Raw genomic sequence first — 27,898 nt, 5'->3', positions numbered from 1 at the left:
TCTCTGGGCACCCTGTGCCAGCGCCTCAGCACCCTCACAGGGAAGAGCTTCTGCCCAAGAGCTCATCTCAGTCTCCCCTCGGGCAGGTTCAAGCCATTCCCCTTGGCCTGTCCCTACAGGCCCTTGTCCCAAGCCCCTCTCCAGGTTTCCTGCAGCCCCTTTAGGCACTGGAGCTGCTCTCAGGTCTCCCCTTCAGGAGCCTTCTCTTCTCCAGGCTGAACAAGCCCAGCTCTCAGCCTGAAGTAGTAAAGTACTGCTGTCTGATACACGGCATAGATTGAGGAAAGGTCTGATCTAATCTGTCACTGTTAATGATTAGCCAGGTGGGAAGTGTATCTCAAACACGTCTTGTGTTAAATAGGTTGTGAAGTCATTGCTGGTGCAAAAAATGCAGCAATCTGTGTTACCTGCACATCGGGAGTGAGTGAGGAGCAAAAATGTATTGCGGAGTGGATGTATGTAGGGAAAAGACTTTGGGAATAGATACTGTATGAGAATGGGTATTAAAGCATGTAATATGGGCTCAGGTAGAGACCGAAGGCTCACTTTGGTGGTGGCTGCTGCAGCACAGTGTGAGTGTGTTCAGCTAGGAAGAGGCTCTATGTTGTGTATCAGGGGTTGGGCCACCCTGGATCTGCAGATGCTGTCCGTGTGTGAATGCGAGCACCAGTGTCCGCAGATGCAGCTCTGGAACGTGCCAGAGGGAGAGGAGGAGGAGGAATGTGAATGGCTGGAGGATGCTGGGTCCTGGTGCTGGGGAAGGGCAGGGAGAGCACACTTTCAATAGGCGTTTGAAGGTCACGTTTTCCTTTCCAGCAGTGATGATGAGGAGCGTTGGGAAGCTTGTCCTCCGGTGGGCACTGACTTCCATCGGGATTCATGTGCCCCTTTTCTTCGGGAAGCTCTCACCCTGCTCCTGTTCAGCTCAGTGCAAGCGCAGATTGGATGACATTATGTGGCAGACAGAAGGGAAAGGAAGTGTTTGGGATTACTGGAAAGCTGGAACTGAGCCTAATGATAGGTAATTAGGTAAAAAGCTTAAAATGAATTTGGAGAAAAGTTTTATTATGGGGAGAGTATTTGTTGAGAGTCTGGTATAAGCTGGGATAAGTAGCAAAAGCCTCACTGCTTGTAACATTTGGATCTGGACAAGGCTTGGGAGATGATACTTTAATGAGGAACACTTAAACGAGCCTTATCACTTCCAGTTATCATCAGGCAGTTCGGGCTGGGTGCTGGGAGGTCAGTGATTTCAGACAAGGCAATTGCAGTTCATAAAGGTGCCGGCGAGGCTGTGAAACAGCAACAGCGTTGATGTAGGTGCAGTTCTGGTACGAAGCAAAGGGTAAATACCTCATTTTAGGTGGTTGTTACAAGTATAAACCAGCCCAGAACTGGGAGCTTAAAGAGTTGCTGTTTAGTGCACAGGATAACTCGAAGGATTCAAAAGGTGTTTGCTCAAACACTTCATTGATCCCCTTAAAGTGTAGATGTTTGATAAATGGCCATGCAGTTGTGAGCATTGACTACACAGGTTGCAGGAAGGAGCTGGATATTAGGCCATAAAATCTAGAAACAAGTTTAATAATAGCATTTGCCATAAGGTCCTGCTAGATATAAGTCATGATAGGAGGGGGTGAATCTTGGTTTGCATCTGTTTACAGGAAGAGAGGCATGATGCTGAGCTGCTCTGCTCCACAGCTTGGCACTTCTAAACCAGAACCCCCAGTTTTGCTCCTTTACAGGCAGCTTTTATTGTGTTCCTTTATTTTTAGCACTTTTCTATCCAGAAACCTGCCCTTAGTACCAGACTTCAGCGTTGCGTGGACCTGACATGGTCTGTTAAGGAATTCTTCACCTGCAGCTCTCAACTTTTACCCTGAGTTCTCCGACAAGAAGTTGTGTTTATTTCTTCCCTGCTGTAATAACAGTAAACACCAACCACTGAACCAAGAACCCCCCATTCAGTTTTGACCTGTGATACAGTCACAGCTCTGAATCAGGCTTTATTTTGACATCGCATTGCGCAAGACCAGTTGCATCCGTCTAAGAACGCTGAGATAAACCCAGTGTTTCAGTACAGCAGGTCAGCTCGTTCCTGTGAGGTTCCGTGGCCCCTTGTCAGGAATCCACTAGCAAAAAAGCCCAAACAACCTAGAACAAACAGAACCAAACCCACTTAAAATGGGATGAGATCTGAGCAAGGATTGGAGATGCTCCATGCTGGGGCTGGGATATGCTGTTGGGTGTGGGCAGGGTAGGAGCAGCAGGTTGGCATCTTACGGTGGTTCTTAAGCCTTTAAATGTTTTTCAAAGTCCTTGAATTCCATTGGTCTTGATTTTTGTAATACTAACTTTATCTCATCTCTTGTTAACAAGAGCTGCTTCGCTATGAAGGGTATCAGGTGCTAGAGTCCTGTAAGACAGTTGGAAAAGTGGAGACACCAGGGACATCAGGGAAAACCAGCATGTGCCTTGGTAATGAAGGGCTTGGTGTACACATGGGATTGACTTCTGGACTCACAGGCAACATGAATCCTGCCTTTTCCTAAGCTGGAGTTGTTTGTTGTGTACCATTTGGGGTTTCCCTGCTTGGTTGCAGTCTTTCAGCGTGGAGAGAGCGGATGGCACCGTTTTCATCTTGCGTGTGTGTTTTATCCCCTTGTGACATGTCACTTGGTGGGGTTTGGGTATCTTATTTGAAGGCTGTAGTTTGCTTTCCCAGCTCCTCCCCTGGCTCCTGAAACCTGCCCTGTCAAGAGAGGAATGTGTTTTGAGGTGAAAATTGATCTGTGAAGTACTTGCTGAGCACGCTGGTGGTGGGGCGAGGGAGCCAACCTGCAAAATTCCTGGCTGAGGTGTTCATGCTGCGATTTAATTCTCCTTCCAATAGGGAATAGTGAAGCTTTCCCAGCTTTTTACACATTGCAGTGCAGGTTTCTGAAACGCAGCGCGCTGTGGGTGAGTTTATCTTTGTGCTTGCTTTTGTAAGCCTGCTTTGATTTTTATCCCATCTAAACTTGCTAAGAGGAGCCTGGTGCTGCCTCCCATCCCTTCTCCGCTGTGTGCACAGCACCAAGCCCAGGGAAGCAGAGGGCTTATTGCTGCAGTGTCCAAACCCCAGCAAGGTGCTGCTCAGACCCCATGGCACTACCTCTTTAAGAGCACAGGCGCACTGCGAGAGCTCCGCTTGCGAGAGGCACGAGCTCAGGAGCCATCCCCGGCTGCTCAGGCTTGGATGAGAGGAGAAGACCCTGAGCCCGCTCAGTAGCCAAGCTCCCGGGGGCCCGCAGCCAGGTAGGATGCAGCATTCCAGACAAAAGGCTTTGCCCGGGGAGCTGCGGATGCTGGGGTGGTGCTGGGGAAGTTTCAGTGGCGGCTGCCGGAGCTTTTCCCTTTAAGCTTTCAAGCGAGCCCTTGTGGTTCCCAGCCTGCTAAATTCGGTGCTTCTGCCGCCCGGGTGTTCACCTCCTGCACTGTAATTGCGTGTTACATAGAGACGAGGCTGCAGAGGGGGAACCAGGCTCTTTGAACAGCTCTCTGCCATCAAACACCTCTGAAGAATTCCTAGCACCAAAAAGCCAAAGGAAGGGCTTGAATTGGACGTGGCTTCATGCCCTTGTGCCGTCTCGCGTGATGGTTTGATCTTGGGGTGTTTTCAGTCCTTTAACACTCAGTTTCAGGACAGGCAGGGACATGCACAGGGATTATGCAACCCCAGGGATGGCTGGTGGGAGACTGGGTCTGTGCAGGGAGGGAAATCATTACTTCTGGAATGTTTGTGTGTGAGGCATTTGCCTGCGTGCCCCTGGGTACCCGCAGATCTGTTTATTCATGTGAGAAGGGGCTTACTTGTTCCTGTCAGCTGGAAGTGAAGGAAGAGGCCATCAGTGCATGCTGGGGATAAAATGGTTGCTGGTTGCTGGAAATGAGCTTAGGTGCGGAGGAAAATGAATCCATTTTGGAAGGAAATGGGAATAGTGTGTTCTGTATCCCCCTCCAATTGTGGGAGCAGGAGCAGAGCTGAAAGACCTGTGCAGATCCGTGCTGTAAGAGCTGGGTTTACTGCATGTTCCAGGCTGTTCATTGCAGTAAAAGCACACAGAAACCGTGCAGCATTTCAGTTTTGTGATTAGAGCAAGCAGAGAAAATGGGATACAAGGAGGAGGCTTCTGCAGGAAATTCCTCCTGGCTTGTATTTAACTCTGCCTCTGGCAGTGCCTCTGACCACTCCATCTGATGGGCAGCTCTGAGCTCTGCTCCGGGTTTGTTCCTTAATCACTTTATAGAGGAATTGCGGATGCTTCCTCTTGGAGCATGGCTGTGGCTGTCCAACTAAACCATCCCCCCCTCCTTGTAGGGACACTTCTGGTTTCCGGAGGGATCCTGTTTGGTTTCTATCTTTGCCTTGCCTTCTCCCACTGGGTCTTTATAGCTCCTGAAATTCCCCAGCTTGTAATCCCTGCTGCAGGCAGATGGGGACAGGGTGGAACTCCCATTGCAGCTGTGCTGCTTTTATTAGCCTGCCACAAGCACCTCGCTTACGTGGGCTTTTAAATATATATATTTCATGAGTTAATGAGCCCTGAACAGCAATGAAGAGAATCCAGTTAGTGCTGCCCGCTGCCTGTGTCCTTCTCCTGGTTTTTGGCATGATGCTGATGGAGGAAGGAGTCGTTCAGCTGACACAGGCGTGAGGAGCAGGGGCTGTAGTTCCCCTGCGCTGTGATTTAAGAGGTTCCCCTCGCTCCTGCTCTTCGACTTCGTCGCCTTCCTCATCTGTTCTCGCTTCGGTAATGGAAGGAGCTCTGACAACGCTGTGAGGCTTGGATTCAGCTTTGCTTTTCCATCCCCTCACCCTCCCTTCCCACCCTCCTGGATCGTTTCGGAGCATGGCTGCACAAATAGTTGGATCCGTGCAGCTGAAGATGGTGACGTGGGTGGCAGGGATATAGCGGGGAGGAGGAGGGCACAGGCTCCTCTGGAATTGGATCTAAGCATGCCGGAATAGTAACATGAAAGAGCTGCCTGAATTATTCAGCATATCCTCGTTTTCTTCACGCTGTGGTTCATTAAATGCTGCAAGAGAGCCAGGCTGGGTTACCCTTTACCCCTTGAAGTGTTATCCTTTACCTCCTGTGTGTGATGGGGGCAGCGGGAGGGCGGTTCGTGCTGCACCTCGAGTCGTGCAGCTCCCGGTGGCAATGAGATCTCAGTGTGGTGAAAGGTGCTGAGTGCCCCGGGGCGCACTTTGCTATGGGCACAGAGGTGATGCTGCTGCTGGGTGAGGTTCCACTTCCCACCTGCCTGCTGTGACCCGTTCATGTCCCACGGTGGGCTCTGTGCTGTCACTCTTAACCCAGCTCTAGGTGAAAGAGCCTCCTAAGTGAGAGCCTGCTGATGCACTTGTGCTTCTGGAGCAGCCGTTGCCCCAGGCTGGGCTCCTTGGGCAGAACCATTCTCTGATCCTGTGGCTCTGTGTGTAGTTTAAGGCGGTTTTGTCCCTATCATTTTCACATCCAGGTTAAGTCCTTTGACAAAAAAGGACTTAAATGGTTTCCTTCTAATCTGATGACAATCTTCCCTTCCTAGAAGTGATCTTAAACAGCAACCCCAAACTCTGCAAGTCCATCGAAACGCCTTCCTTCAGGCGGCTCTTCCTGGATGCAAAAAGAGAGGTTGCTCTGCCCAAAGAAGATTATTTCCTCCTGGCTTATATAAGTTCTAAAATAGGAAAATAAATCCCAACCTTCTCGAGGATGAAGCCGTTTTCCAAACTCGGGGTGATCCCTTTTGAAGCAGAGGTTGCCCCAGTTGATTGTCAGAACCGCCTCCAGATGGGAAGCCTCAGCTCTGAGGGAAGGGTGGCAGCTTGACCCGGGGCCTGTGTCCTACCCATCTGCACCAGCTGGTGGATGTGGGGTGAGGGTTGGTGCTGCAGCCGTGGCATGCACAGAATGTGGAGGGTTTGCTCTGTCTTGCAGTGTGTTTCTAACCCTCCTCTCCCAAATTTTAGCTTTTCCGAAAGTCAGGAATGGATGGAAGACCCTCAGGATGCAGGCTGGGAGCAGCATCTCAGCCCTGCTGAAGTCTGTGGCGAATCTGCCTGTTCTTTTGCTTGAGTCAGGATTTTGCAGCTAATGTTGTTGTTAAAAACCTCTTCATTTGATCAAACAACACCACTTGTGCACGAGTCTGCAAATCAAAGATGAGCCTTAGAGCCTGCAGAGCAATTCTGGCACTCAGTTAGAAGGGAAAAAGGGATGGAAGATGAGTGAGCACCGTCCTGGTAACAGTGTTGGATCCTCATCTTGGTTCTCTCCATTGGGGCTGGTTGTAGGTGTTGTGTTCTACACCTGCCAGGCTTCAGCAGGGACATCACTTAGGTGCAGAGGTGTTGTAAAGGTCAGTGGTGTCTTTTCCTTGCATAATCCTATCATACAGGATTTTATCGTGTCTGGCTTCAAACCTTGAATATAAAACCAAATGGGAAGGTTTTAGGACAATTTCCCATACTACTGGGAGAAGGCAGACCTTATAGTGATATGTTTGGGATCAAAACAGTGGGGTATTGTCAATGAGTTTCTGCTCTGCATCATACTGGTCCAGGAGGAGGAGATCCAGCTGGGCCGTGCTGCGGGCAGGCAGCAGATGCAGAGCAGCTCATGTCTGAACATGCCTTGCTTCAACCTTGAAGTTCCATTAAGGCAGGGAGCAGGTCAGGTTGTGGAGCTGGGGTTGCTGTGACGCTTACCAGGGCTGGTGGGGCCTCTCCTGCCACTGAGATGTTGGTCCCTGCAAAGGTTTGGGCAGCAGCATTTGTTTGGAGATCAAACATGTGGGGCAGAGCGAGGACTTTTGGAAGACTCAAGCTAATCTCCCAAGTTCAGAATTCAATTTACAGCTATTTTTTTTCCCCACTAGGACAAACACCAAGAAGTGTTTTCATGATCGTCATAGAGCCATCACAGAATCACAGAGCGGTTTGGGTTGGAAGGGACCTTAAAGCTCATCCAGTTCCAGCCCGCTGCCCACAGCCCTGTGTCCAAAGCCCCTCTCCAGGTTTCTTGTAGCCCCTTTAGGCACTGGAGCTGCTCTAAGGTCTCCCCTTAAGGCCAGCACACGGGGGGAGTTCTGCTGCCAACCAAATGCCGTATCGGTAGTATCCACAATCACATTCACGTGTGAGGTCTGCATTGCTGGCTTGTGTGTGAGAAAATCAATCAATTCATAGAATCATAGAACCATAGAATAGTTAGGGTTGGAAAGGACCTTAAGATCACCCAGTTCCAACCCCCCTGCCATGGGCAGGGACACCTCACACTAAACCATCCCACACAAGGCTCTGTCCAACCTGGCCTTGAACACTGCCAGGGATGGAGCACTCACAACCTCCCTGGGCAACCCATTCCAGTGCCTCAGCACCCTTACAGTAAAGAACTTCCTCCTTATATGCAGTCTAAACTTCCCCTGTTTAAGTTTGAACCCGTTACCCCTTGTCCTATCACTGCAGTCCCTAATCAAGAGTCCCTCTCCAGCATCCTTATAGCCCCCCTTTAGGTACTGGAAGGCTGCTATGAGGTCTCTCAGTTGGGCTCCTCTCATTTTCCAAGAGGCTTTGACATACGAAGTGGAAACAGAAGGTGAAGTCTGAATATGATGTTGAGTGGAAAACGTCTCAGCTAGGCATGGCTTCTGTGTGACAGCAGGCATTGGGTGTTGCGTAGGGATATGCTGGGCCTAAGGCCACAAGGTGTTAGCTAAGTCAGGAGGCTTTTTCCTTTTAAATACCTGCATCTTCTTGTGTTACTCCACAAGTAAAACGCATTCTGGCTTGTTTGTTTCTGGCATAAAGTCTTCACCCACTCCATTTCCCCTCTGTGTTCCCGCAATACCTTTCCAGTTTCAGAAAGAAACTGCAATTTGCCTTTAAATAACCTGGCAGCAGCTCTTCAGAGCTTCACCTCTCGGTGGCAGCCCCTTTGAGCAGCGCTGCTGGTGGGAGGCTGCGGGAAGGAGTCGCTGGTTGCAGAGAGGCAAACACGGAAACAATCCCAGCCCGATTCCTGCCTGCTTTGCAGAACGGGCTCTGCCATTGTCCGGCAGAGCTCTGCTGACCAGCGGGTTTGTCTGGCTGCATGCAGAGGGCTCGTGGGCTCGGGGTGGTTTTTTTCCCTTACTCTTCACAAAAATAGAGGTGGGGGAGTCTCTCGACAGGACCAAGGTTTTGTAGATTGCTCAGCAATCTGTTTGCTTCCAGTTTCTGTGTTTGACATCTGATCCTCACTGTGCTCCTCCTTTGGGAAACCTGGATGGATCCTAGCCGCTTGGTTGGATGTGAGTGCCCCGGGGATGTGTGTGTGTGTGTCTGTCTGCCTGAACGTGGGAGCTGATGGTCACCCAGCACCCAACCCTCGCTGGGACGTGTCTTTCCTTAACGTGGTGTGTTGCAGGATTCCCCGGGGTCCTGTGCAGCAGCCCCTCGAGGACCGGATCTTCACTCCGACCGTCTCCGCTGTGTACAGCACTGTGAGTATCTGCTGGTGCCAGGAGCCTGTTCTCCAGGCGTAAGGAAATGGGAGATTCCTTTCAAGCCCAACACCATTAAACTGTTGCAGTTAACATTTGTAAATCACAATTTACAATTAAGAAAACCCCACAACATTGTTTTTTGCCTCCTGAAATAAGTGATGCTGGATGAAGACCCTTTTTGTCGCATGTAAGTAGGAAAAGAAGAAAGCCTGGGGGCTTCCGTATCCAATCCTTTTTTGGTTGGGTGTCTGTAGTTTTATTTAGCATGGGGTTTCCTAACAGAGTTTCACCTGAGTGGGAATGTTCCTGGTTGATTTCAGGCTGTTGGCTCTGCCCATTTCTTGCCTCCTGCATCTCAAAGACTGCCTTGTTGTGCTTTAGTCCTGCACGTTTCTAAGGGCTTCTTATCGGAAAAGTAATCAAGGAAGATTGGTTTTTCAGGTGAAACATTCCATTACCCAGAGGAAAAGATGTTTTGATTGTAGGTTGGATATTTGGGATAGGAGCTTTCGGCTCCCTGTCCTATGTGTTTGTAACTCTTGAAGGAATTTAGCTGAGAAACGTGGTGAAGTTTATTTGTGAATGTTTGATCCTGGTTTCTTTTTATTCCTTTCTTTTTTTTTCCATGGCAGTAGCTGGAAGCCCAGTGTTATTTATGAGCTTTGCTAAATCAGCACAGCCCTGGGAAAGGAATATTTTGCTTTTCTGGTGGGATAGCACAAATATTTTTAATGGCAAAACCCCGCTTTTAAGCTGCTCTTTTTAATTATTGGGAAAACAGGAAGAAAAGCTGTAGATGGGAGAAATTAGCTGCATTTTATGCAGTGACATAAGCTGCTTATAGAAAAACATAAGCTGCTGTATGAGGTTTTCTCCTTCCCCCTCTTTGCATGAATAGCTGGCGGCGGGGTTATCAGCTCCATCTCCTCTGTGTGTGGAGTCTGGGTCTGGAGCATCTTCAGCCCCTTCCTTTTTTGGGTTGTACGGAAGAGCTTTGTGATCCCCTTTTCCACCACAGACACTGCTGGCATGGGATGCAGAGCCGGGCTTTGCGCAGGATTAAGTGCCAATGTGCTATCCAGGGCCCCTGGGTCCAAGAAAGGCAGAGACTTGGGTGATAGTTGGATACCAAGAGCAGGAAGATAGTTGGATAGTAGGAGCAGCAAGCCTCAGGCTTAAGCATGGGTGCTGTGATGGGCAGGAGGCAGCAGGTTTCCATCCAGGTGAGTGGGAAAGGTTGGGGTGCCACACTGATGAGGGTTTAACAGTTTGAGCTTTGTGGCTTTGACAGCAGTTGGATTGCTGGGCTCAAGATGCGGACTGGTTTTTGGGGTGGTTTTTTTGCTCCCTCTGTCCTCAGTACCATGCTGCGTACGTCTGCGTGGATATGCATATGTATGTATGCAAAAAAGCAAACCTGAAGGAACACAAATGTACAAACAGTTACAATAAATAATTCCATTTATCCTTTATATACCCCATAAAACACTTAAACCCCACTTTAAATACATCTGAATTGCTTTGGGGGGGAAGAAGAAGGTTCTTTTTTATCAATTCTTTCCTCCAAAGATGTAATTCAGGTGCTGTGGGGAAAATATGACTGTGAAAATTTAAATGAATGTAAAATATAAAAGTAACTGTGAAGAATGACCTAAAATAGGGTTTGAGTGTGGAAAAATACCACTCCTTGATGTGGGACCGGAATAGAAGCCAGGGCTGGAGTAGCTCAGTTCTGGGCTTGAAGAAAACACAAGTCTGAAAGAAAATTTCATGGTTTAGAGAAAGGAGAGAAATCTCTCAGCTCGGTTCCTTCTGAGCTTCTATTTGAAGCCTTTGGCAGATGGCAGATGTAGAGTAAGTCCTTGCTCAGATGAATTCGGGTGGAGGAGGCACGTGATGGAGGTCCTTGACAAATTCATTCATCGCAGGTCTCTGCTTTATTCCACGAGGAACAACGTTGTGTGCTTCAGTTCTGGGTTTGCAATGAAGGGGTTGTGTTTGGTGTCTGATTTTTACATGTAGTTTGTCTAGACATCACAAAACTCGCACCATCACGGGTATGGCAGAGCACCATCGGCAGCACCCGGCACTGTTCTTCCACTGCCACCCTGCACTGCTCGGTCATCCTGTGCCGGCTCCTGCACGGGGCAGTTTTCAAGCACGTGTTCAGTGGAGGACGGCTGGTCTGAGGTCTCGTACCACCTTATGGTGACTCTGAGCTGCTGTGGTGGTTTCCCTGGAGGTTGTAGTGTGTGGGGGGTGGGAGGATGAATCGTTTCAGGTGTCACAGTCACAGACTGGTTTGGGTTGGAAGGGACCTTAAAGCTCATCCAGCTCCAACCGCTGCCGTGGGCAGGGACCCCTTCCACTGGAGCAGCTTGCTCCAAGCCCCTGTGTCCAACCTGGCCTTGAGCACTGCCAGGGATGGGGCAGCCACAGCTTCTCTGGGCACCCTGTGCCAGCGCCTCAGCACCCTCACAGGGAAGAGCTTCTGCCTAAGAGCTCACCTCAGTCTCCCCTCGGGCAGGTTCAAGCCATTCCCCTTGGCCTGTCCCTACAGGCCCTTGTCCCAAGCCCCTCTCCAGGTTTCCTGCAGCCCCTTCAGGCACTGGAGCTGCTCTCAGGTCTCCCCTTCAGGAGCCTTCTCTTGTCCAGGCTGCCCCAGCCCAGCTCTCTCAGCCTGGCTCCAGAGCAGAGCTGCTCCAGCCCTCACAGCATCTCCAAGGCCTCACTCCAACAGCTCCACATCCTTCCCCTGTTTGGGGGTCATGGGCAGCCCACAGCTGAAACCACTATTTTTAGTGAGGTAAAGATGAAAAGTAACTTGGTTATCTTTTCCATGCCTTTCCACGTGTGTTATCAGGACATCAGTTGCACATTCCTGAGCTCTTTTTTTTTCCAGAATGACATGCTGCTTGCCAAAAATGGGAATGGAAAATCATGTGGCTTTCACTGTGAGCCCCGGTAATCTCCCCCGAAACAAAAGCAGGGGAACACGTTCCCCTGTTGGTCAGAGATGGGAGGTGAGGAAGAGGCACAGTGTGGTTTGTCAGGTGAAATTAGGTTTGAGCATTTGGAGGTGCTCAGAATTCCTCCCAAAACTTCGTAGAACCTCTTTGTCAATGAAACCATGCTGGTGTTAAAACCAAATCCACTGAACCTTGGTGTCTGTCATCTTCATTCATTTTATGTAGAATACTGTAGAAAATGCTGATATCTGGTACTTTGAGTCTATTTTATAATAAATAAACCCATTAGAAGTATTTTAAAGCAAATCTCAGTTGGAAAGAACTGTTACAATGAGCTGTGCTTGCGATCAGTTCCCCTCATCAGCAGTGGAGAATGCTGTATCATAAGAGCTGTGTTTGGGCATAGAATCATGGAATGGTTTGTGTTAGAAGGGACCTTGAAGCTCATCCAGTTCCAGCCCCTGCCACGGGCAGTGAAGATTTGGGTTTGGTCCTGTAGAGCAGCTGCTTGAGTGGTGTTCCCTAATTCTTCATACTGCAGGACCTTAAGGCAGTTGCTTGTACATCTGCTGTCAGATCCCAAACCTGTGGAGTCTGGAACAGGGAATGAGAATGAAATTTGGGTTCTCTTGTTAAATATTTCAGAGAAATAAATGCAAAGAACTTTTTGCCTTGGAGTTAGAGGGAAAGACCTTGACTCCTGACACAAAGGGAACTGCACCAAAGGTGACCTCAGATACCACGGGCCAAGGGGGCTGGTTTCTGCTGAACCTGAAGTGACTGTGGAGGAATGAATGCTCAGAAGCAGATGTGCTCTTCAACATCAGCACGAGGTGTGAGCTGGGAATCGGATATAAGCAACGCCTGTGTAACACACATCCACTCCTCACACCTTTCGGGCAGATGATGGTGGAGGTTCATAACTGTGGTGGTAATGTTGTGATCTCAAGTGCTGCAGCTTGGACCAGAAATACTTTGGGGTGAACTTCTAAGAGCTAAGGGACAGCGTTGACTCCTGGATTAGGATTGAGTGCAGTGTGAGGTGCCTGTTTGGAGAGAAGTGCTTGCAGGTTGGTTGGGTGCAGTCTTGAGCAGAGTTTCTATAGCATGTCTAACTCTGTGTTAACGCACGGTGTTAACTCTTGTCTCACTGTGTCCCTTTGGAGCAGACACCACCTCCTGTCAGGTTGCCCAACTCAGTAGTAAAGAAGGTGATGGGAAGGTGAGGTGTTGAAGACCCCACTTGCCCCAGATTGTCAGTGACTAAGGTTGACTCCATCATTCCCTTCTTTGGGTGTCCATTGGGTTGCTTTGCTGCAGCAGGATGCTGCGCCTTGGTGCCTCGTGATAGTTTCAAACCCAGCAGAGGTACTGTGATTCGTCTTTATGTCCTTTAAAGGGATCTTCCTACAGTGAAGAGAATCCTGTAGAAAAGAGATTAGGGAGGATTAGCTCCAGCCACCCTGTGCTTCAAGGAAGGATCTGGGTCAGGAGGCCAACTGGTGCCCCTGCCTGGCTGCGGTGGAGGCTGCAGAGTATGCAAGGGATGCACATGTCCTCAGTGCTGCTCTGAAGCTGTGTGCGCCAGCACAAGTGAACTCATTGAATGCTGGTAGGGAATGGGTTACATCCAGGTCTGAGGCCTTCTTGAAGGGGGCTTTGTTTAGGCAAAGAGCAGTTCTTAGTGATGAACTGTTAATGGCAATGTGGTGTTGTACCATAGAATCCCAGAGAGGTCTGTGTTGGAAGGGACCTTAAAGCTCATCCAGCTTCAACCCCTGCCATGGGCAGGGACCCCTTCCACTGGAGCAGCTTGCTCCAAGCCCCTGTGTCCAACCTGGCCTTGAGCACTGCCAGGGATGGGGCAGCCACAGCTTCTCTGGGCACCCTGTGCCAGCGCCTCAGCACCCTCACAGGGAAGAGCTTCTGCCTAAGAGCTCAGCTCAGTCTCCCCTCGGGCAGGTTTAAGCCATTCCCCTTACTAGTAAAAGCCATTTAAAGCCATTCTGCTACTTGTCTGCTACACTGCACCAGGGTATCTTGTGGAGCATCATTCATGGTGCTGCGCAGCTTTCCTTTCAGTTTGGCTTCCAGATTCCATACCCGGTTCAGAGCAGCATTCCTTGGAGTTTCCCATTAACCTCCAGCATAGGTTATTTGCCTTTTTTAATTTCTGAAGAGCACTGTTGAACACTCACACCAACCTGGATATTATTAGTGCCCCTGACCCTCTTGTCAGGCATTGGTGTGGACTTGATGCTGTTGGAGATTGGAGGGTTTTGGGTAGCTCTGGCCTTTGCTGGAATACTGTGTGCACTTGTAGGGAGGTAAAACTGGCAGTGTTTGAAGTACCACAGCTACTGCAAGTAACCTGTTTTTCTCTACAAGAGGCGATGCATCTTGGTGATGCGAACACTCGCAGCCTCCTGATGGAGCTCTTTATGGTGATATCCTCGTGTTTTGTGTTGCCTTCACTTTCTTCTCCCCATCCTAACTGTGGGTTTTGATGTCCATCATGATCTACAGTCACTTCAAAGCGCTGAGTGCTGCCTCAGTGACATGACAGGTCTGTCAGGCTTGTCTTAGGAGTCACGTAAGAGACTTGGGTTTTCTTGGGGATGGGAGATGGGAAGTTCTGTCACGTCTCTGTAGCAGTGACTTCAGTTCAGCTGAATGAGGCTGTGTGCGCACACACCTGCTAATCCAGATCAGCCAAACAAGAGAGCTGATTCCCCCCATGGGGAAGGCTGCAGTCAGGGATGGAGGGTGAGGTTCTGTGGCTTGAACCACCCTCCTCTCTAATGAGCACAAGGCTGCTGTAAATCTTCCTGCAGCGAATGACTCTGGTGCGTGTCCAAGGCTCCAGAAATTCCCGGTTGGGGTTCTTGGGGCCGGTGCAGCTGTTTTAGTGCTTTAGGTAATGCAGCGACAGGCGTCGATCCTTGGAATGCAATAAAATGGCTTGGAAAAAGCATTTAGTGGTGAACTCGGTGACTCTTGCTCTCATACTTTGCTCTCTTGGAGCTTGGTGCTAATAGTCCATTAAAGATCAAGGGCCAGGAATTGCCTCCTGCCTTCTGTACCTTCTGGGTTTTTTACTATAGCGACTGTATAAATGTATTTAAAGCACTTCCATCATGGAGATAGCACAGTGGAGCAAGGGTATGTGCCATGAGTGTATTTTACAGCATTTTGTTGGATGTGTTTTCATTAGTGCTTCATTATAGAAGCTGAGAAAGGAGAAAAGTGTACGCAGGAATTGCTCTGGAATTTTATTCTTCGCTTGTGGCAATCCCTTTGAATAACAGGGCCTCTATGCAGTCTTTTTTTCCTTCTTGGAGTGGAGTAGGCAGCTTTTCCCCTTACTTTGTTGGCTCACTGGTAATGTGTATCCCTTTGCAAAATCACTGTATTGTTTGATATGGCCTATAATGGAAGGATCAGGAGATCCCAGGCCTGAAGTCAAAGGGCTATTGCAAAGCACACCCCCAGCAGTAGAGCTCATCCAGTTCCCACACGTTTCCATCTCTAACTCCAGTTGGAGCTCTTTATTTTGTGATCCTTTCCTATTTTCCTGCATCATATAAATAGTTACCTAACTTGTACAGCGTTTCACTTAGATAAATATAGATATTATTTTATATATATATAAAAAGATGCTGCTAGCTGCTTTCTTAAGAAGAAGATGACAGTATCTATACAGATTGGATTACTAATACTGTATTTTACTAACAGTTTATCTCCACACAGGTAACACAAGTAGCAAGACAGCCGGGTCCTCCTGCCCCATCCCCTTACACTGCACATGAAATAAATAAGGGACACCCAAATCTTGCTGCAACGCCACCGGGACATGCATCGTCCCCTGGGCTTTCACAGGTAAGACCTGGCATTGGAGCAGAGCGTTCCCAGCCGCCCTCCTTTCCCCTTGGCTGATGCTTGGCTTTGCTGCTCAAACATCAGCGTAGATGTCTATGACCAGTGTAGAAACCTTGAGTAGTGAAGAGTGTCTTTCTGCAGCTCAAGCCTTACAGGTAGCTCTCAGGTTTATCGAACATCAGTTCATTGTTGAGTCTGCAACAGAAACTAAAAGCAACATGAATAATTGCAGGAAGTACTCACTGATGAGGAATGTACTTTGTTGGGGCATGGTCTGACTTCTATTTTAAACACCATAGAGGTGCCCAGTGTCTTCTGTTAGGGATTTTTCCATCTCAGGTGTGCTGTGCAGGAGGCTGTGATGCTGTACTTCTTAGAAGTGGGACAGTAAATGAATTACAAATCCGAGTGCTAATAAAAGAAATGAGACAAAGGACTTATTACAAAAAAAAGAAGAGATAAATAGGAGTTATAATAAGAATGGAGAAATAACATCCAGTAAGATCTGTGGAGTAAATTGGTCCTTTTGTAGTCTTTATTAGATGAGTATTCTCCAGGGTTGATGTGAGAGTGGAGGAGCTTATCATGAGGGCAAAAGAGACAAGTAATGGGGTGCAGAAAGAGGGGAGGTGAAGATCCAGGATTGGGGAAAGTGAGATAAAAGCTCTGAGGTTTGAGATAGAGGAAAGCCTTATGTTTAATTTATCTTGTTCAAATGAATGAGGTAGGAAGGTGTGAGTAGGTTGGCTGTTCAGATGTGTGCTTTCATTAGGTGGGGTGCAGGATGATGGGTTGGGAGCAGCGAGGTGCTGGTGAGGGCCTTCAGTGTGCTGTGCACTGGGAGAAGGCAGCTCTGTTCCTCCTGCAGCCTCTTGGCTTTGGATGAAACATTAAACTGCAGCTGACCTTTTGGACGAGGAGATGTGTGAAAACAAACCAGGTCATGTAAGGAACATTCATCTTAATATTACACATTCTACATAAAACTTGGTGGGAAAACTGGAGACTTGTGGTGATGTTTGAAAAGGTGCAAATGCTCATCCTTTATGGACTGGGAAGTCAGAGGCTGAAGTATCTCTTCAGGAGCATAAGTAGCTTGTGGGCATTAGCGGAGTCAGAGCCCATTCTTGCACTCTTGACACGTGGCTGTTGGAAATAAAGCCTCTGGTTTGGAGGCTGAGCCTCATGTAGCAGAGGGAGAAGGCAGCAGGGCTGCAGAGCAGACCCCAAAGGCTTGTCTGGCTTGGGCTGTGCAGCAAGAAATTCGTTCCTGGTGCAGCTCGTCAGCAGAGGGAAGCTAATCCTGGGGCAGATAAGAGGGGAAGGAGGAGAACATTCTAGACAGCCTCTTTAAAAACTCCTCTAATCAAGGGTTATTTCTTCCCTTAATACTTTCCTGTTGAGTCAGTGCATACGTAGGGAGTGGGCCCCATGCCAAACCTCCGCTCCAGCCAGCGGGAAAACGCTCCTTTCCTGTTCTGCTGCCTCTGAGCTTCAATTGTGTCATTCTGATGCTGCTCATAGGAGAGGTTTGACCTTACGTCCTCCATGTCAGCTGAGGATCCTTGAGGGCTCCAGGAGGATGTTTGTCCTCTGACTGTATGGGGCTGGCTCTTGTGTGCTTGTTTGTAGGGCAAGGGAAGCATCGGCTGTTGCGCACTTCTGGTGCTACAGGGGAGTGAGGTCTGGGGAGCTTTGCCTGAGTGATGCCTACAGAGCTGGGGTTTGGTAGCAAAGCAGAAAGAATGGTTTCTGTTCATTCACAGCACTTGCTTGGCTCTGACCAGGTGTCTTCATTGCTGAGGCATCCCATAGAATCCCAGAGAGGTTTGTGCTGGAAGGGACCTTAAAGCACATCCAGCTCCAACCCCTGCCACAGGCAGGGACCCCTTCCACTGGAGCAGCTTGCTCCAAGCCCCTGTGTCCAACCTGGCCTTGAGCACTGCCAGGGATGGGGCAGCCACAGCTTCTCTGGGCACCCTGTGCCAGCGCCTCAGCACCCTCCCAGGGAAGAGCTTCTGCCTAAGAGCTCATCTCAGTCTCCCCTCGGGCAGGTTCAAGCCATTCCCCTTGGCCTGTCCCTACAGGCCCTTGTCCCAAGCCCCTCTCCAGCTTTCCTGCAGCCCCTTTAGGCACTGGAGCTGCTCTCAGGTCTCCCCTTCAGGAGCCTTCTCTTCCCCAGGCTGCCCCAGCCCAGCTCTCTCAGCCTGGCTCCAGAGCAGAGCTGCTCCAGCCGTCGCAGCATCTCCATGGCCTCCTCTGGCCTCGCTCCAGCAGCTCCACGTCCCTCTGGTGCTGCTGCCCCAGAGCTGGATCAGGGCTGCAGGGGGGGTCTCCCCAGAGCGCAGCAGAGGGGCAGGATCCCCTCCCTGAGCTGCTGCTCACGCTCTGGGGGTGCAGCCCAGCACAGGGGGGGTTCTGGGCTCAAGCGCTCACTGAAGCCAGGTTGTGTTGAGCTTCTCACTGACCAACACCCCCAGGTCCTTCTCCTCAGGCTGCTCCATCCAGTCTCCCTCATCCTGTGTTTGTGCTTGAGATTGCCCTGACCCAAGAGCAGGACCTTGCACTTGCCTTTGTTGAACCTCTCAACCTTGCAGCTGGAGGTGACAGTGAAGAATCACATTGGAAGTGTCTATGCTTGGGACGCTTTCACCAGTGAGGCTTTAAAAGGGTGTGAGACTTTTGACATCAGCAGTTACAGGGTAACCTGTAGAACCCAGAGAACTTTTTCGGTAACTCTGAATGGGTTTGGGTGAATTCAAAGTCTGGATATTCTTGTGTATAGCAGCATCAGGCATTGGGGTCAGTGTTACGTGATGGTAAGGAACTCCCAGTTGAGCAGAGGGTCGGCTGAAAGCGTTACCTTTTCATGGCACCTACCACTTGTCTCCTGCGGTTTCATCTAATACCCTCTTGTGCTTGTGTTAAGGAGTGAGGTGAGTGAAAGTTTCCTATCTCCAGACCACTTTCTGTCATGATTTCATTGATGTGCTTTCTTTGGGGTAAACACTCCAAATCCTTTAACTCTCTCATCACTTGGAAGTTCCCCCATGTAATTGTTCCATTTGTCTGATTCTTGGGCTCCTTAAATGCTGCTGTGTCCCTTTTAAGACAGAGCGACCCGGCATGGTGTCCTGATTCATTACTGATTTCTTCAACAGCAGTATCCTACTGCACAGACTGCTCTGTACCTGAACACCCCACGCTGATGATTGAACACTGAAGAAAGGTTGTCTTTGTGGTTGTCTCATTGTGCCTGACATTGTGTGGGGTGTTTGTGCACGGTCAGAGGTGTGTGTGTGTGGTCTGGATTTGACAGAGTAATTAAGAAGCCAAAGAAGAGACCACTTCATTTGAATGAGAATCCGATTAAGGGGTCATTGATTTCTCCATCAGAACTGTGATTTAATGAGTACTCATCAAACCGAGTCTTTCTGAGGTAGGGAGTGCTGTTCAGGCAGTGGTGAATGAACATATTTACATGTGGTTCTGAGCTCCGGGTATCATTCAGGTCTAAAAATCATTTTGCTAGTGATAGAATATGTGTTGCTTGCTTGTGTTCACACATCACTGAGTGCTGTCAGTGCGGGACTCAGCAGAGAGGTCAGTGCTGTGCTTTTCTCTAGTGGGCATCTCAGCATCCCTCCTCGTGGGGCTCAGAGCCACTTAGCAGATTCCTTAAGTGGGGATGTTGCAGGAGCTGTGCTGGAGGTGAGCAGAGCGTTAGTAAGTGCTGCGGTTCCACACACAGTCCCCTGGCTGCTTAGAGCTGCCTGTTCCTGTAAGGCTGGTGACTGGGCTCAGGAAAGACTTCGGAACACTAGAAAGTGATAAAAGGATCTGCTGACCCTTGGACACGCTCCGGGCACTGGGAGCTGCAGCACTTGGTAGGTCTGCAAAGTTCTGTGTGACAAGATTTTGTCCAGTGCCTAAAGGGGCTGCAGGAAAGCTGGAGAGGGGCTTGGGACAAGGGCCTGTAGGGACAGGCCAAGGGGAATGGCTTGAACCTGCCCGAGGGGAGACTGAGCTGAGCTCTTAGGCAGAAGCTCTTCCCTGTGAGGGTGCTGAGGCGCTGGCCCAGGGTGCCCAGAGAAGCTGTGGCTGCCCCATCCCTGGCAGTGCTCAAGGCCAGGTTGGACACAGGGGCTTGGAGCAAGCTGCTGCAGTGGAAGGGGTCCCTGCCCGGGGCAGGGGTTGGAGCTGGGTGGGCTTTAAGGTCCCTTCCAACACAAACCATTCCCTGACTCTGTGGTTCCACAACAGAGTGGTCTGTGAGAGAGGTCTTGGGAAGCACTGGTCAGGAGGCGTACAGGATATTTAGTGTCTCCTGTGGAAAGACATGTCAGGTGCAGATGTAGCTTTGTAGCTGGTTTTCCTTTACCAGTATTTAAGTAAGCAGCAGCAGATGGTCCTGCGGGGCTGTGGTTTGGTGCCTCTTTCACTTTTTCTTCTACCTTTTCCATCTGACCTGCCCAAAACAAGGGAAGGGCTTTTGCTGTTCCTCTTCCTCCAAAGTCTTCCATAATGTCCAGCCTCTGGCACTTTGCTGCCCTTCAGACTTAGGTTCTGTGGTGAAACAAGAAGAGCTCGGCAGCGATGTGAAGCCATCCTACCCCCATCTCCACAGCAAGACACAGCGTTTCTGCTTCCCAAATTCCAGGGCTTTGAAATCATCCTGCTGCTCTCAGGAATGCAGTGAACTCCGCCGGCACTGGGGAATGCGCAGCACATGTTGCTGCAGTGATGTTATGGCCAGATGTGGCCCCATGGACATAAAATTCCATATTCCAGTTGTTCTTTGTGTGAAAAGGCCCCTCGTACTGACTGGGACTGGGGAACGCGTCTCCTCTGCCTCCTCTCTCAGCTTGGAGGCTTCAGGAGTGTGTGGTTTGACACATTTCACTTTCTTAGTGTACAGAGAAAAGGAGAAGCCATTGAAAAAGGAGTAGAGAAGTTTCTCCTTGGGCATGGCTACCGGAGCACGTTGTCCTGGAATCAGGTAGGGATGGATTTACAGTGTGCCGGGTACCACAGGCTCTCATCCTGTGACGGGTGTGAGCCAGCCCAGTGCAAGTACTGCAGGCGAGGAGCCTTCACACAGGAGTTAACACAGAGCAGCTGAACTGCTGTAAATCTGCCCTGCTCCGGGTTGATGTTACAGTAATTTATGGTGTATCCGTGTTAGGATGGGAATAACGGGAAGGTGGAGCTGTGCCAAAGCAGCGCGGCTGGGGCTTGGATGGGAGCAGCAGCAAAGTGCTTCCCGCTGTGCATGAATGATAGCAGAGGAGAGGGCTCCTCCATTTGTACCATGAGCATGTGAAGCTCAGGCCATCAGGAGAAGATGATTTCATCCCTCCTCATGGCCTAGGAGTGTCTTGAAGAATCCCAAGGAACAAGTGCTGCGGGTTCTGGCGCCTGAGGTGAAGCAACACAAGAGGGGAATGACTTGGAAAAGACTCTTGGCTTTCTCCACCTCAGCTTTAAAACCGCAGGCTCTGATGTGCGTGCTGAGGGATTCCTTCAGTCCGGGACCACGGCTTGGAAGCCCTGACCAACCACGCTAGGAGCAAATGGCCAGGAATTTCCTCTGCAGTCAGGGAGAGCTTTAGCTCTCCGTAGGAACACACTGCACGCTGTGGGTGCTTCATGCCCACAGCTGCCTCGTGGGCTAAATTGCTGGAGCACCCAGAGGAACCTCTGGCATCCACTGAGACCTTGCCCTGAAGCAGTTGCAGATATTCACAGTGGTGTTTAATAATGCCTTACCCTTCTAGCAGGGTCCAGATAACACCCTCAGAGAGCAGAAGTGCAAGAGAGCTGAATGCTCTTGGTGTACAGAGACCTTGACTTGTAGGTGGCTGATGGAAACCTAAAGCAGATTGTACAAGCTGGAAGTTGTTACCATCTGGTTCTTTGCCTGAAGTGAAAAGAGTTTTGTGGTCTCATTCTGGTCCTCAAAAATGTCACCATCGCTAAATTAGCGTTTGTAATAGCAGTGAGACATTCCTGAGTGCGGTAAGGTCTGGGAATCTGTGCCAGGAAGCGTGTCTGTGTGCCATCTGTGGCGGGTTTATAGGCTTTCCCCAAGCCCCCCTTTTATTATCTTGGAGCCTTTCTATGGGAGCTGGAATCCTGTTACAGCCACGATGTTTATTCACTGCTTCCCTCCCATCACTTGTAGCCCAATTTAGATTTTAGATGCTTTTAATGAGCTGATGTTTATTAACGGATGGGAGGGAAGGAGGAATGAGGGAAGGGAAGGAGGGAGGAGGGAAGGGAAGGAGGGAGGAGGGAAGGGAAGGAGGAGTGTTATTTAATCATAACCTCGCCCCATCATGTCTTCGGATACCCCAGGTGCCCTGGTACATAGCAACTGTTACGGTAGCTGCTCACTCCTCATGTTGGAGGCAGCTGCCTTCTGTGTTCTCTTGCCTGTGAACTGCAGGTTACACTCATCTTCCCTCAGATACAGCTATTGATAGAACCATAGAATCAGGGAATGGTTTGTGTTGGAAGGGACCTTAAAGCTCACCCAGCTCCAACCCCTGCCACGGGCAGGGACCCCTTCCACTGGAGCAGCTTGCTCCAAGCCCCTGTGTCCAACCTGGCCTTGAGCACTGCCAGGGATGGGGCAGCCACAGCTTCTCTGGGCACCCTGTGCCAGCGCCTCAGCACCCTCACAGGGAAGAGCTTGTGCCTAAGAGCTCAGCTCAGTCTCCCTTCGGGCAGGTTCAAGCCATTCCCCTTGGCCTGTCCCTACAGGCCCTTGTCCCAAGCCCCTCTCCAGGTTTAAAGTCAGCCCATTTAGATTTTGGAAGACTGTTGTAAGGTCTCCTCTTCCCCATTAAAGTAGTCCACGTGTGCTTTGCTGGGAAGTAGTGCTCTGTGTGGTCAGGTAATAAACTTCCACAGCCCCTGGAGCACGAGGGGCTCCCTGATTCTGTCCTCTCATTTGGGCAAATGCCTTACCCATCACTTTCTCTGTTTTGAGACCATCTTATGTGAACACCTTGGTTGGAGCCAGCACTAAGTTCCACAGGGAACTCTTCACCCAGAGAAAGCTTTTCCGTATGGGAACCTCCTTGGTTTATGCAAGGTGCAGTTATAGCGGATTTCATGCTGATTGAAAGCACACAGAGTCCTGTAACCTGCAGAGCAGGAAGGGCTCTCAGTCAGGGTATTAATCAACACTCATCTTCGTGGCCACAGAATGGAAGATCAGAGTCACTTTGTGTCAGTGAAGAAACCGGGGCTGGACCAGGCAGGAGTTTGCACGTGCCCCTCTGGACCATGGGTTCCAGGCTCTTGGGTCTTCCGGCCATACCAGATCACGAGGAAAAAGACAGTTGAAGCAGCTAAACTCTTGACAGTGCTTTGTGGGCACAAAACCTTCCAGCCACGAGCACGAGTGTGTTTGTGAGCAGTCAAGAACTTGACCGCTTACACTTCCCTCGGCCGTGGTTCTGTGCATCTGGGTCAGGCTGCTTCCCAACGCAGCCTTGCAATGCAGCTCCCTGATTCTGAGCCTGCAGGAGTGTGACTGCTGGTGGAGATGGGAAATGTGAGTTATTTAATAGCTGATAAATCCAGGAGAAGCGTAATCTTCTTGTGGCCTTTGTGTTAAAGACCTGCTGGAAGTGCAGCTGAACTCTCTGTGTTGTAATAGGATTAGTAGGGGTTTGATTGGGTTAATAACGTTGGGAATATTTGCTCGTGTCACGTATTTCATTAGGTTTGATTCACTGCTGTGCTTTTTACCTCATTAGTTTAAATCTGGGTAAAGCTGTGCTGGAAGCATAAAGCATGGCTGTGTCTTCGTGCCTTTGGGCCTCGGGATGTTTTAGTGTGGGGATGCTCAACCTCATGGGTGGCTGCTGCTCTGGGCCTAAGAGCTGCAGAGGGGAGATCTGGGGTTGTGGGAAGGTGTAGCTGCCAAATAGCTCTATTAACATCAACAGTTATTTAGCCTTGGAAACAGTTGACTTTCGAAAGGCGCAGTGTAGGTGGGATGTATGGATTAGTGTTAATATTTGTGCACTGAAGGAGGACTAAGAACAGCTTGAAATTCTTTCCTTTCTAACAAGGAAAAGAAGAAAAATCTGGTACAATTTTATCATATACACAGAATCGCAGCCTGGTTTGTGTTGAAAGGGACCTTAAAGCTGTTCCAGTCCCAACCCCTGCCCCGGGCAGGGACCCCTTCCACTGCAGCAGCTTGCTCCAAGCCCCTGTGTCCAACCTGGCCTTGAGCACTGCCAGGGATGGGGCAGCCACAGCTTCTCTGGGCACCCTGTGCCAGCGCCTCAGCACCCTCACAGGGAAGAGCTTCTGCCTAAGAGCTCATCTCAGTCTCCCCTCGGGCAGGTTCAAGCCATTCCCCTTGGCCTGTCCCTACAGGCCCTTGTCCCAAGCCCCTCTCCAGGTTCCCTGCAGCCCCTTTAGGCACTGGAGCTGCTCTCAGGTCTCCCCTTCAGGAGCCTTCTCTTCCCCAGGCTGCCCCAGCCCAGCTCTCTCAGCCTGGCTCCAGAGCAGAGCTGCTCCGGCCCTTGCAGCATCTCCTTGCAAAGGAAAGATCAGCACAAGCGCTGAGTCCTGTCAGGCCTGGCTCTGCCTGCAGACCCACCCGCAGTGCTGACACCACGTTGTGCAGGGGATTACTGCTTGCAGAGCTGTGTTTAATTCTTCTCCGTGCCATCCTGCGTGCCCACTGCAGGAGGATAATGCGGTTTTTCTCCTCTTGCTTGAGGGTTTTCTTCCAGGAGTAGCCCCAGCCTTGCTCAGAGTTATCCCTGCCTCAGCCACCCTGGTGTAAATGGAGTTATTCTGAGTAAGGACGCTCTCGCACAGTAGGTGTCTTGGCCACACAACACGTTGGCTGCGTGATCTAGCACAAGGGTTTTCTTTGGGCTTGTGATACTATTGTGAACCCAAAGCAGTTTTAAAATTGACAGTAACTTGGTTTTTGGGGGGGGTTGAAATGGGATTTTAATAGAGAATCAAACTCCTCGGTAGCTGGTCTGAAATTCTACAGATCTCTTTCTTGAGGACTTCATGCACGTCTCCTGTTCTCACCATCACGTGGACTGTGCTTTCATTTGATGCTTTTCAACTTTACCACTCACTGAACTACATTTTTATTCATAATCTCAGATGACAAAATAATTGGAGGCAACTTGCCATTTTCTTATGTTTAATATTTTCTGTTCTGCTGTTCCTCCTGCAATAATACCTTCTGTTCCATGCAATTTAATGGATGTTTTCCTGTATGCTCCAGAAAATCCGTAGTTTTCAAACAAACACAATGTGTTGCAGAAGGGAAAATGTCCCAGTAAACAGCCAAGTCAGAGCTTTACAATCTGTGCTTTGTGAACGTAGAGGGCAGTAAATACCCCTGTATCCAGATAAAACAGCGGAGAAGGGGGCCTTGAATTCCTGGAGTCCACCATTATCTGTTCTGTCAGACCAGAGAACTGAAGAATAACCTCTGGAACCATTTATACCTTCAGCATGGAGCACTGTCCTGGAGAGACCTCTAAGGGGGCTTTAAGAAAGCTGGAGAGGGGCTTTTGCCAAGGGCCTGTAGGGACAGGCCAAGGGGAATGGCTTGAACCTGCCCGAGGGGAGACTGAGCTGAGCTCTTAGGCACAAGCTCTTCCCTGTGAGGGGGCTGAGGCGCTGGCACAGGGTGCCCAGAGAAGCTGTGGCTGCCCCATCCCTGGCAGTGCTCAAGGCCAGGTTGGACACAGGGGCTTGGAGCAAGCTGCTCCAGTGGAAGGGGTCCCTGCACGTGGCAGGGGTTGGGGCTGGAGGAGCTTTAAGGTCCCTTTCAACACAAACCAGGCTGCGATTCTGTGCCCTGTCCATCCAGATATCTTAAGACTGCACTTGTTTAAATATCCCACTCTGCATCTTCAGCTGACCACATCCCTGTGCTCTGGAATTTGGTATAGGCTTATTGGCTTGAATGCCTTCTCTGTTTTAACAGGCAGAAAGATGCTTCTCTCCTCCCTGAAGCTGTGTGTTACATTCACCTTAACAGCATGTTGTGGGATGGCTGCGTTCAGTGCTAGAAGTGCTGATAGAATAATTGCATGTTGGAAACACAAGCTAAGGCTGGGCTGCAGGGAGATGGCGAGTCAAACAGCAACACTTTCTGCCTTTTCCTTTCCACCCTCCTCCTTTGTAACATCCCTGCAAGAAGAGTAACCACGACTTCTTAACCAGGAAGGAGAGGAGTGTTCATCTCATGTCTGTATTGCCCTTTGCACAAACCATCTTTGTCCAGGGAAGAGGAAACCACGTTTCCTTCACCACCTTCCTTCAGTGAGAATACTTCATCTTGAGATTGTTCATCTTCAAGTAGAAGTGCCTGTAGTCTGTGTGTGTTGCTTGGGACTCTGTTTCCCTGTTCCTTGTGCTGCTTTTGCCTGCTCAAATGTGTGACACTAAATCTGCAAAGCCATGAAAAGGTGGTTGGAAGTTCATCAGGGCAGGTAATGACACAGGCCATGTACACCGCGACAGGCGGCTGCAGAGGAATAGAGGTAACAGCGGTTGAGCCACATTTAAAAGAAGGAATTGCTCTTGGATCAGGGTATTTTTCTCTGTTTAAAGGCTGAGTTTCATATTTACCAACACAGGGAATTCTCAAGGCTGGGCTTATGGAAAAAGGAGGGAGTGGAAACTGGAGCCCTTGTGCAGCATCCTCTCCTTCTCTTCCTCACAAGCGGTCCAGGCTCTTCCCTGGTTCTTGTCCTTGTCTGCAGTGTCGGGAATCCCTAAAACTGTGCAAGGTACCTGGAGCTGGATTTGTGGCACCTTGAGGAAATGGCTTTCGGAGAAGAAAAAGCCAATGTCTTTAAATAAATGCAGCAAACCATCACAGTTCCTGTTTGCTCTTTGCTTCCCTCCACATCCACACCTCACAGTAAATCCAGTGTGCAAAGACTTTGTGCAAGCTGGTCCCATCCCAGTCCCTCCCAATACCCATCAGGTATTGGCACTGTGATGTGATGAATACCATTATAGAGTGGAAACCCTGAATCTGCATGATGTGGTCAGTGTCAGGGGTCTGGTACTTGCATCATTGAGGTTAATGGGGCTTTGGGTATTTATACCAATCTCTGCAGTAAACCAGAGTGTTTCCAAGTTCCTGGTACATTGTACAGGAAGGCAGCAGAGGAGAAGTGCCATGGAATTGGGTTTGCAGGATGCTGTGATGAGGACTGATTGCAGTGATGTTGGGTAATTTGCAAATGAGCAAATTTGCAATTCTCGATGCAGTGAGAACCCAAAACCTGAATGTTTGAACATGGAGCTGCAAATGAGGGCTTAAACAGAATAATCTGATAGTGAGGTTGTTGAGACGCCGCTGAAGTATCATTGTAAATAAGAAAAGCCAAACTATGAGCGTTTGGAGGGGAATTGTGTATCATTTAATCACTGTTGTGCTGGTTTGAAAGCTGTAAAGCTGGATAGTTCACAGGGGAAGTGAGAATATGCTTTTATGCATTATGTGAGAGAAAAAGCCTGGGATGTGTAGAAAAGCCTGGGATGAATAAATTTAATAATTCATATCTTAATTCATATTATTCCAGTGAATTTAATCATCTTCATAATGGTTTGTAATACTTGCAGGTGAGCTGGTTCTGTGTATTACAGAGACAACAGGGTTTTTCCAGCCATACTCGGAGGATTCCCATTGAACAAACCATTGTAGATGGGGGCTTCAGGGTCTGCCAATAAAGATAGATTTGAGTTAAACAGTTATGAAAATGTTCATAAAACCCAAGTATGTCCAAGAGAAGTCCTGGAGCCGAGCAGCGCCTTGTTTGCACTGAGATGCAGGAGCTGGCCCATGGTGGCTGCAGGTCCCAGGGATGGTGGTGACACTGGGACTGGTCCCAGGGATGCTTCCCAATGTGCCAAGCACAGTTCACTCCTGCTGGATTTCTGTGAGCTCTTTTGGCACTTGCTTCTCTTTCCCCCCAGGACTTCACTGCCTTTATGTGCAGCCGTGGGCTGGCTGCTGCCACGCTGTGGGTGGTGTGGTTCTGTCACACGTTTGTCACCAAGGTGGGTGTCTGTAGCTGGATAATGTGACCCTGTGCAAAGCTGCGACTGGAGGTTCAGAGAGACACTGGGAGCATCTCATGTGGCTGGTTTGGCTTCCCATGGCATTCCTTTGCGGGTGCAGGTGGATAAAAAGAGCTAATTCTTTGCTGTGTGCACTCTTTGCACAGGTTGTGGACTCCACGGTGAGGTAGCTGAGCCATGGGCATCTCCAGAGATGCCACCATTGGTTGCTCAGTGGCCTTTATTTTGTGTATTGCCAACATACTGATTTTAGGTCAAAAGCCGCGTCACCTCCTGTTCAGACATCTCTGCTGCAGGTGCTGCAGCCGCTGGGAGGACAAAGGGAGACAGCGAGAGCAGGAGCTGCTTCACCTCTTTCCCATGATGCTACCAGTGTTCAAAAGTCAGCCCTGGATGGAAAAATGAGCCTTTTGTTAGTG

At 49.6% G+C, this 27,898-nt stretch overlaps 1 protein-coding gene across 10 annotated transcripts in view; it reads left to right on the top strand.

Annotated features, from left to right (window-relative positions):
- Positions 1 to 27,898, top strand: part of EIF4G3 (eukaryotic translation initiation factor 4 gamma 3) — a 150,847-nt gene that overhangs the window by 35,254 nt on the left and 87,695 nt on the right. For 5 of the 10 annotated variants that reach the window (XR_010616238.1, XM_065696191.1, XM_065696188.1 and 2 more), the window contains exons 2-3: positions 8,454 to 8,529; positions 15,237 to 15,380. Coding sequence is in view for 7 of the 10 variants with exons in the window: in XM_065696191.1 (XP_065552263.1) it covers positions 8,454 to 8,529; positions 15,237 to 15,380 (220 nt within the window). In the remaining 3 variants the exon portion in view is untranslated. Of the gene's footprint in view, positions 1 to 3,278; positions 3,298 to 8,453; positions 8,530 to 15,236; positions 15,381 to 27,898 lie in introns of those variants that run through there. The other 5 variants (XM_065696197.1, XM_065696187.1, XM_065696194.1 and 2 more) reach the window with 4 other exon arrangements.

This window comes from Lathamus discolor, chromosome 16 (genome assembly GCF_037157495.1).
Source record: "Lathamus discolor isolate bLatDis1 chromosome 16, bLatDis1.hap1, whole genome shotgun sequence".
In the NCBI taxonomy this organism is placed as follows: Eukaryota; Metazoa; Chordata; class Aves; order Psittaciformes; family Psittacidae; genus Lathamus; species Lathamus discolor.
Note: the sequence above shows the minus strand (reverse complement) of the source record. Positions and strands in the feature narration are given on the sequence as shown.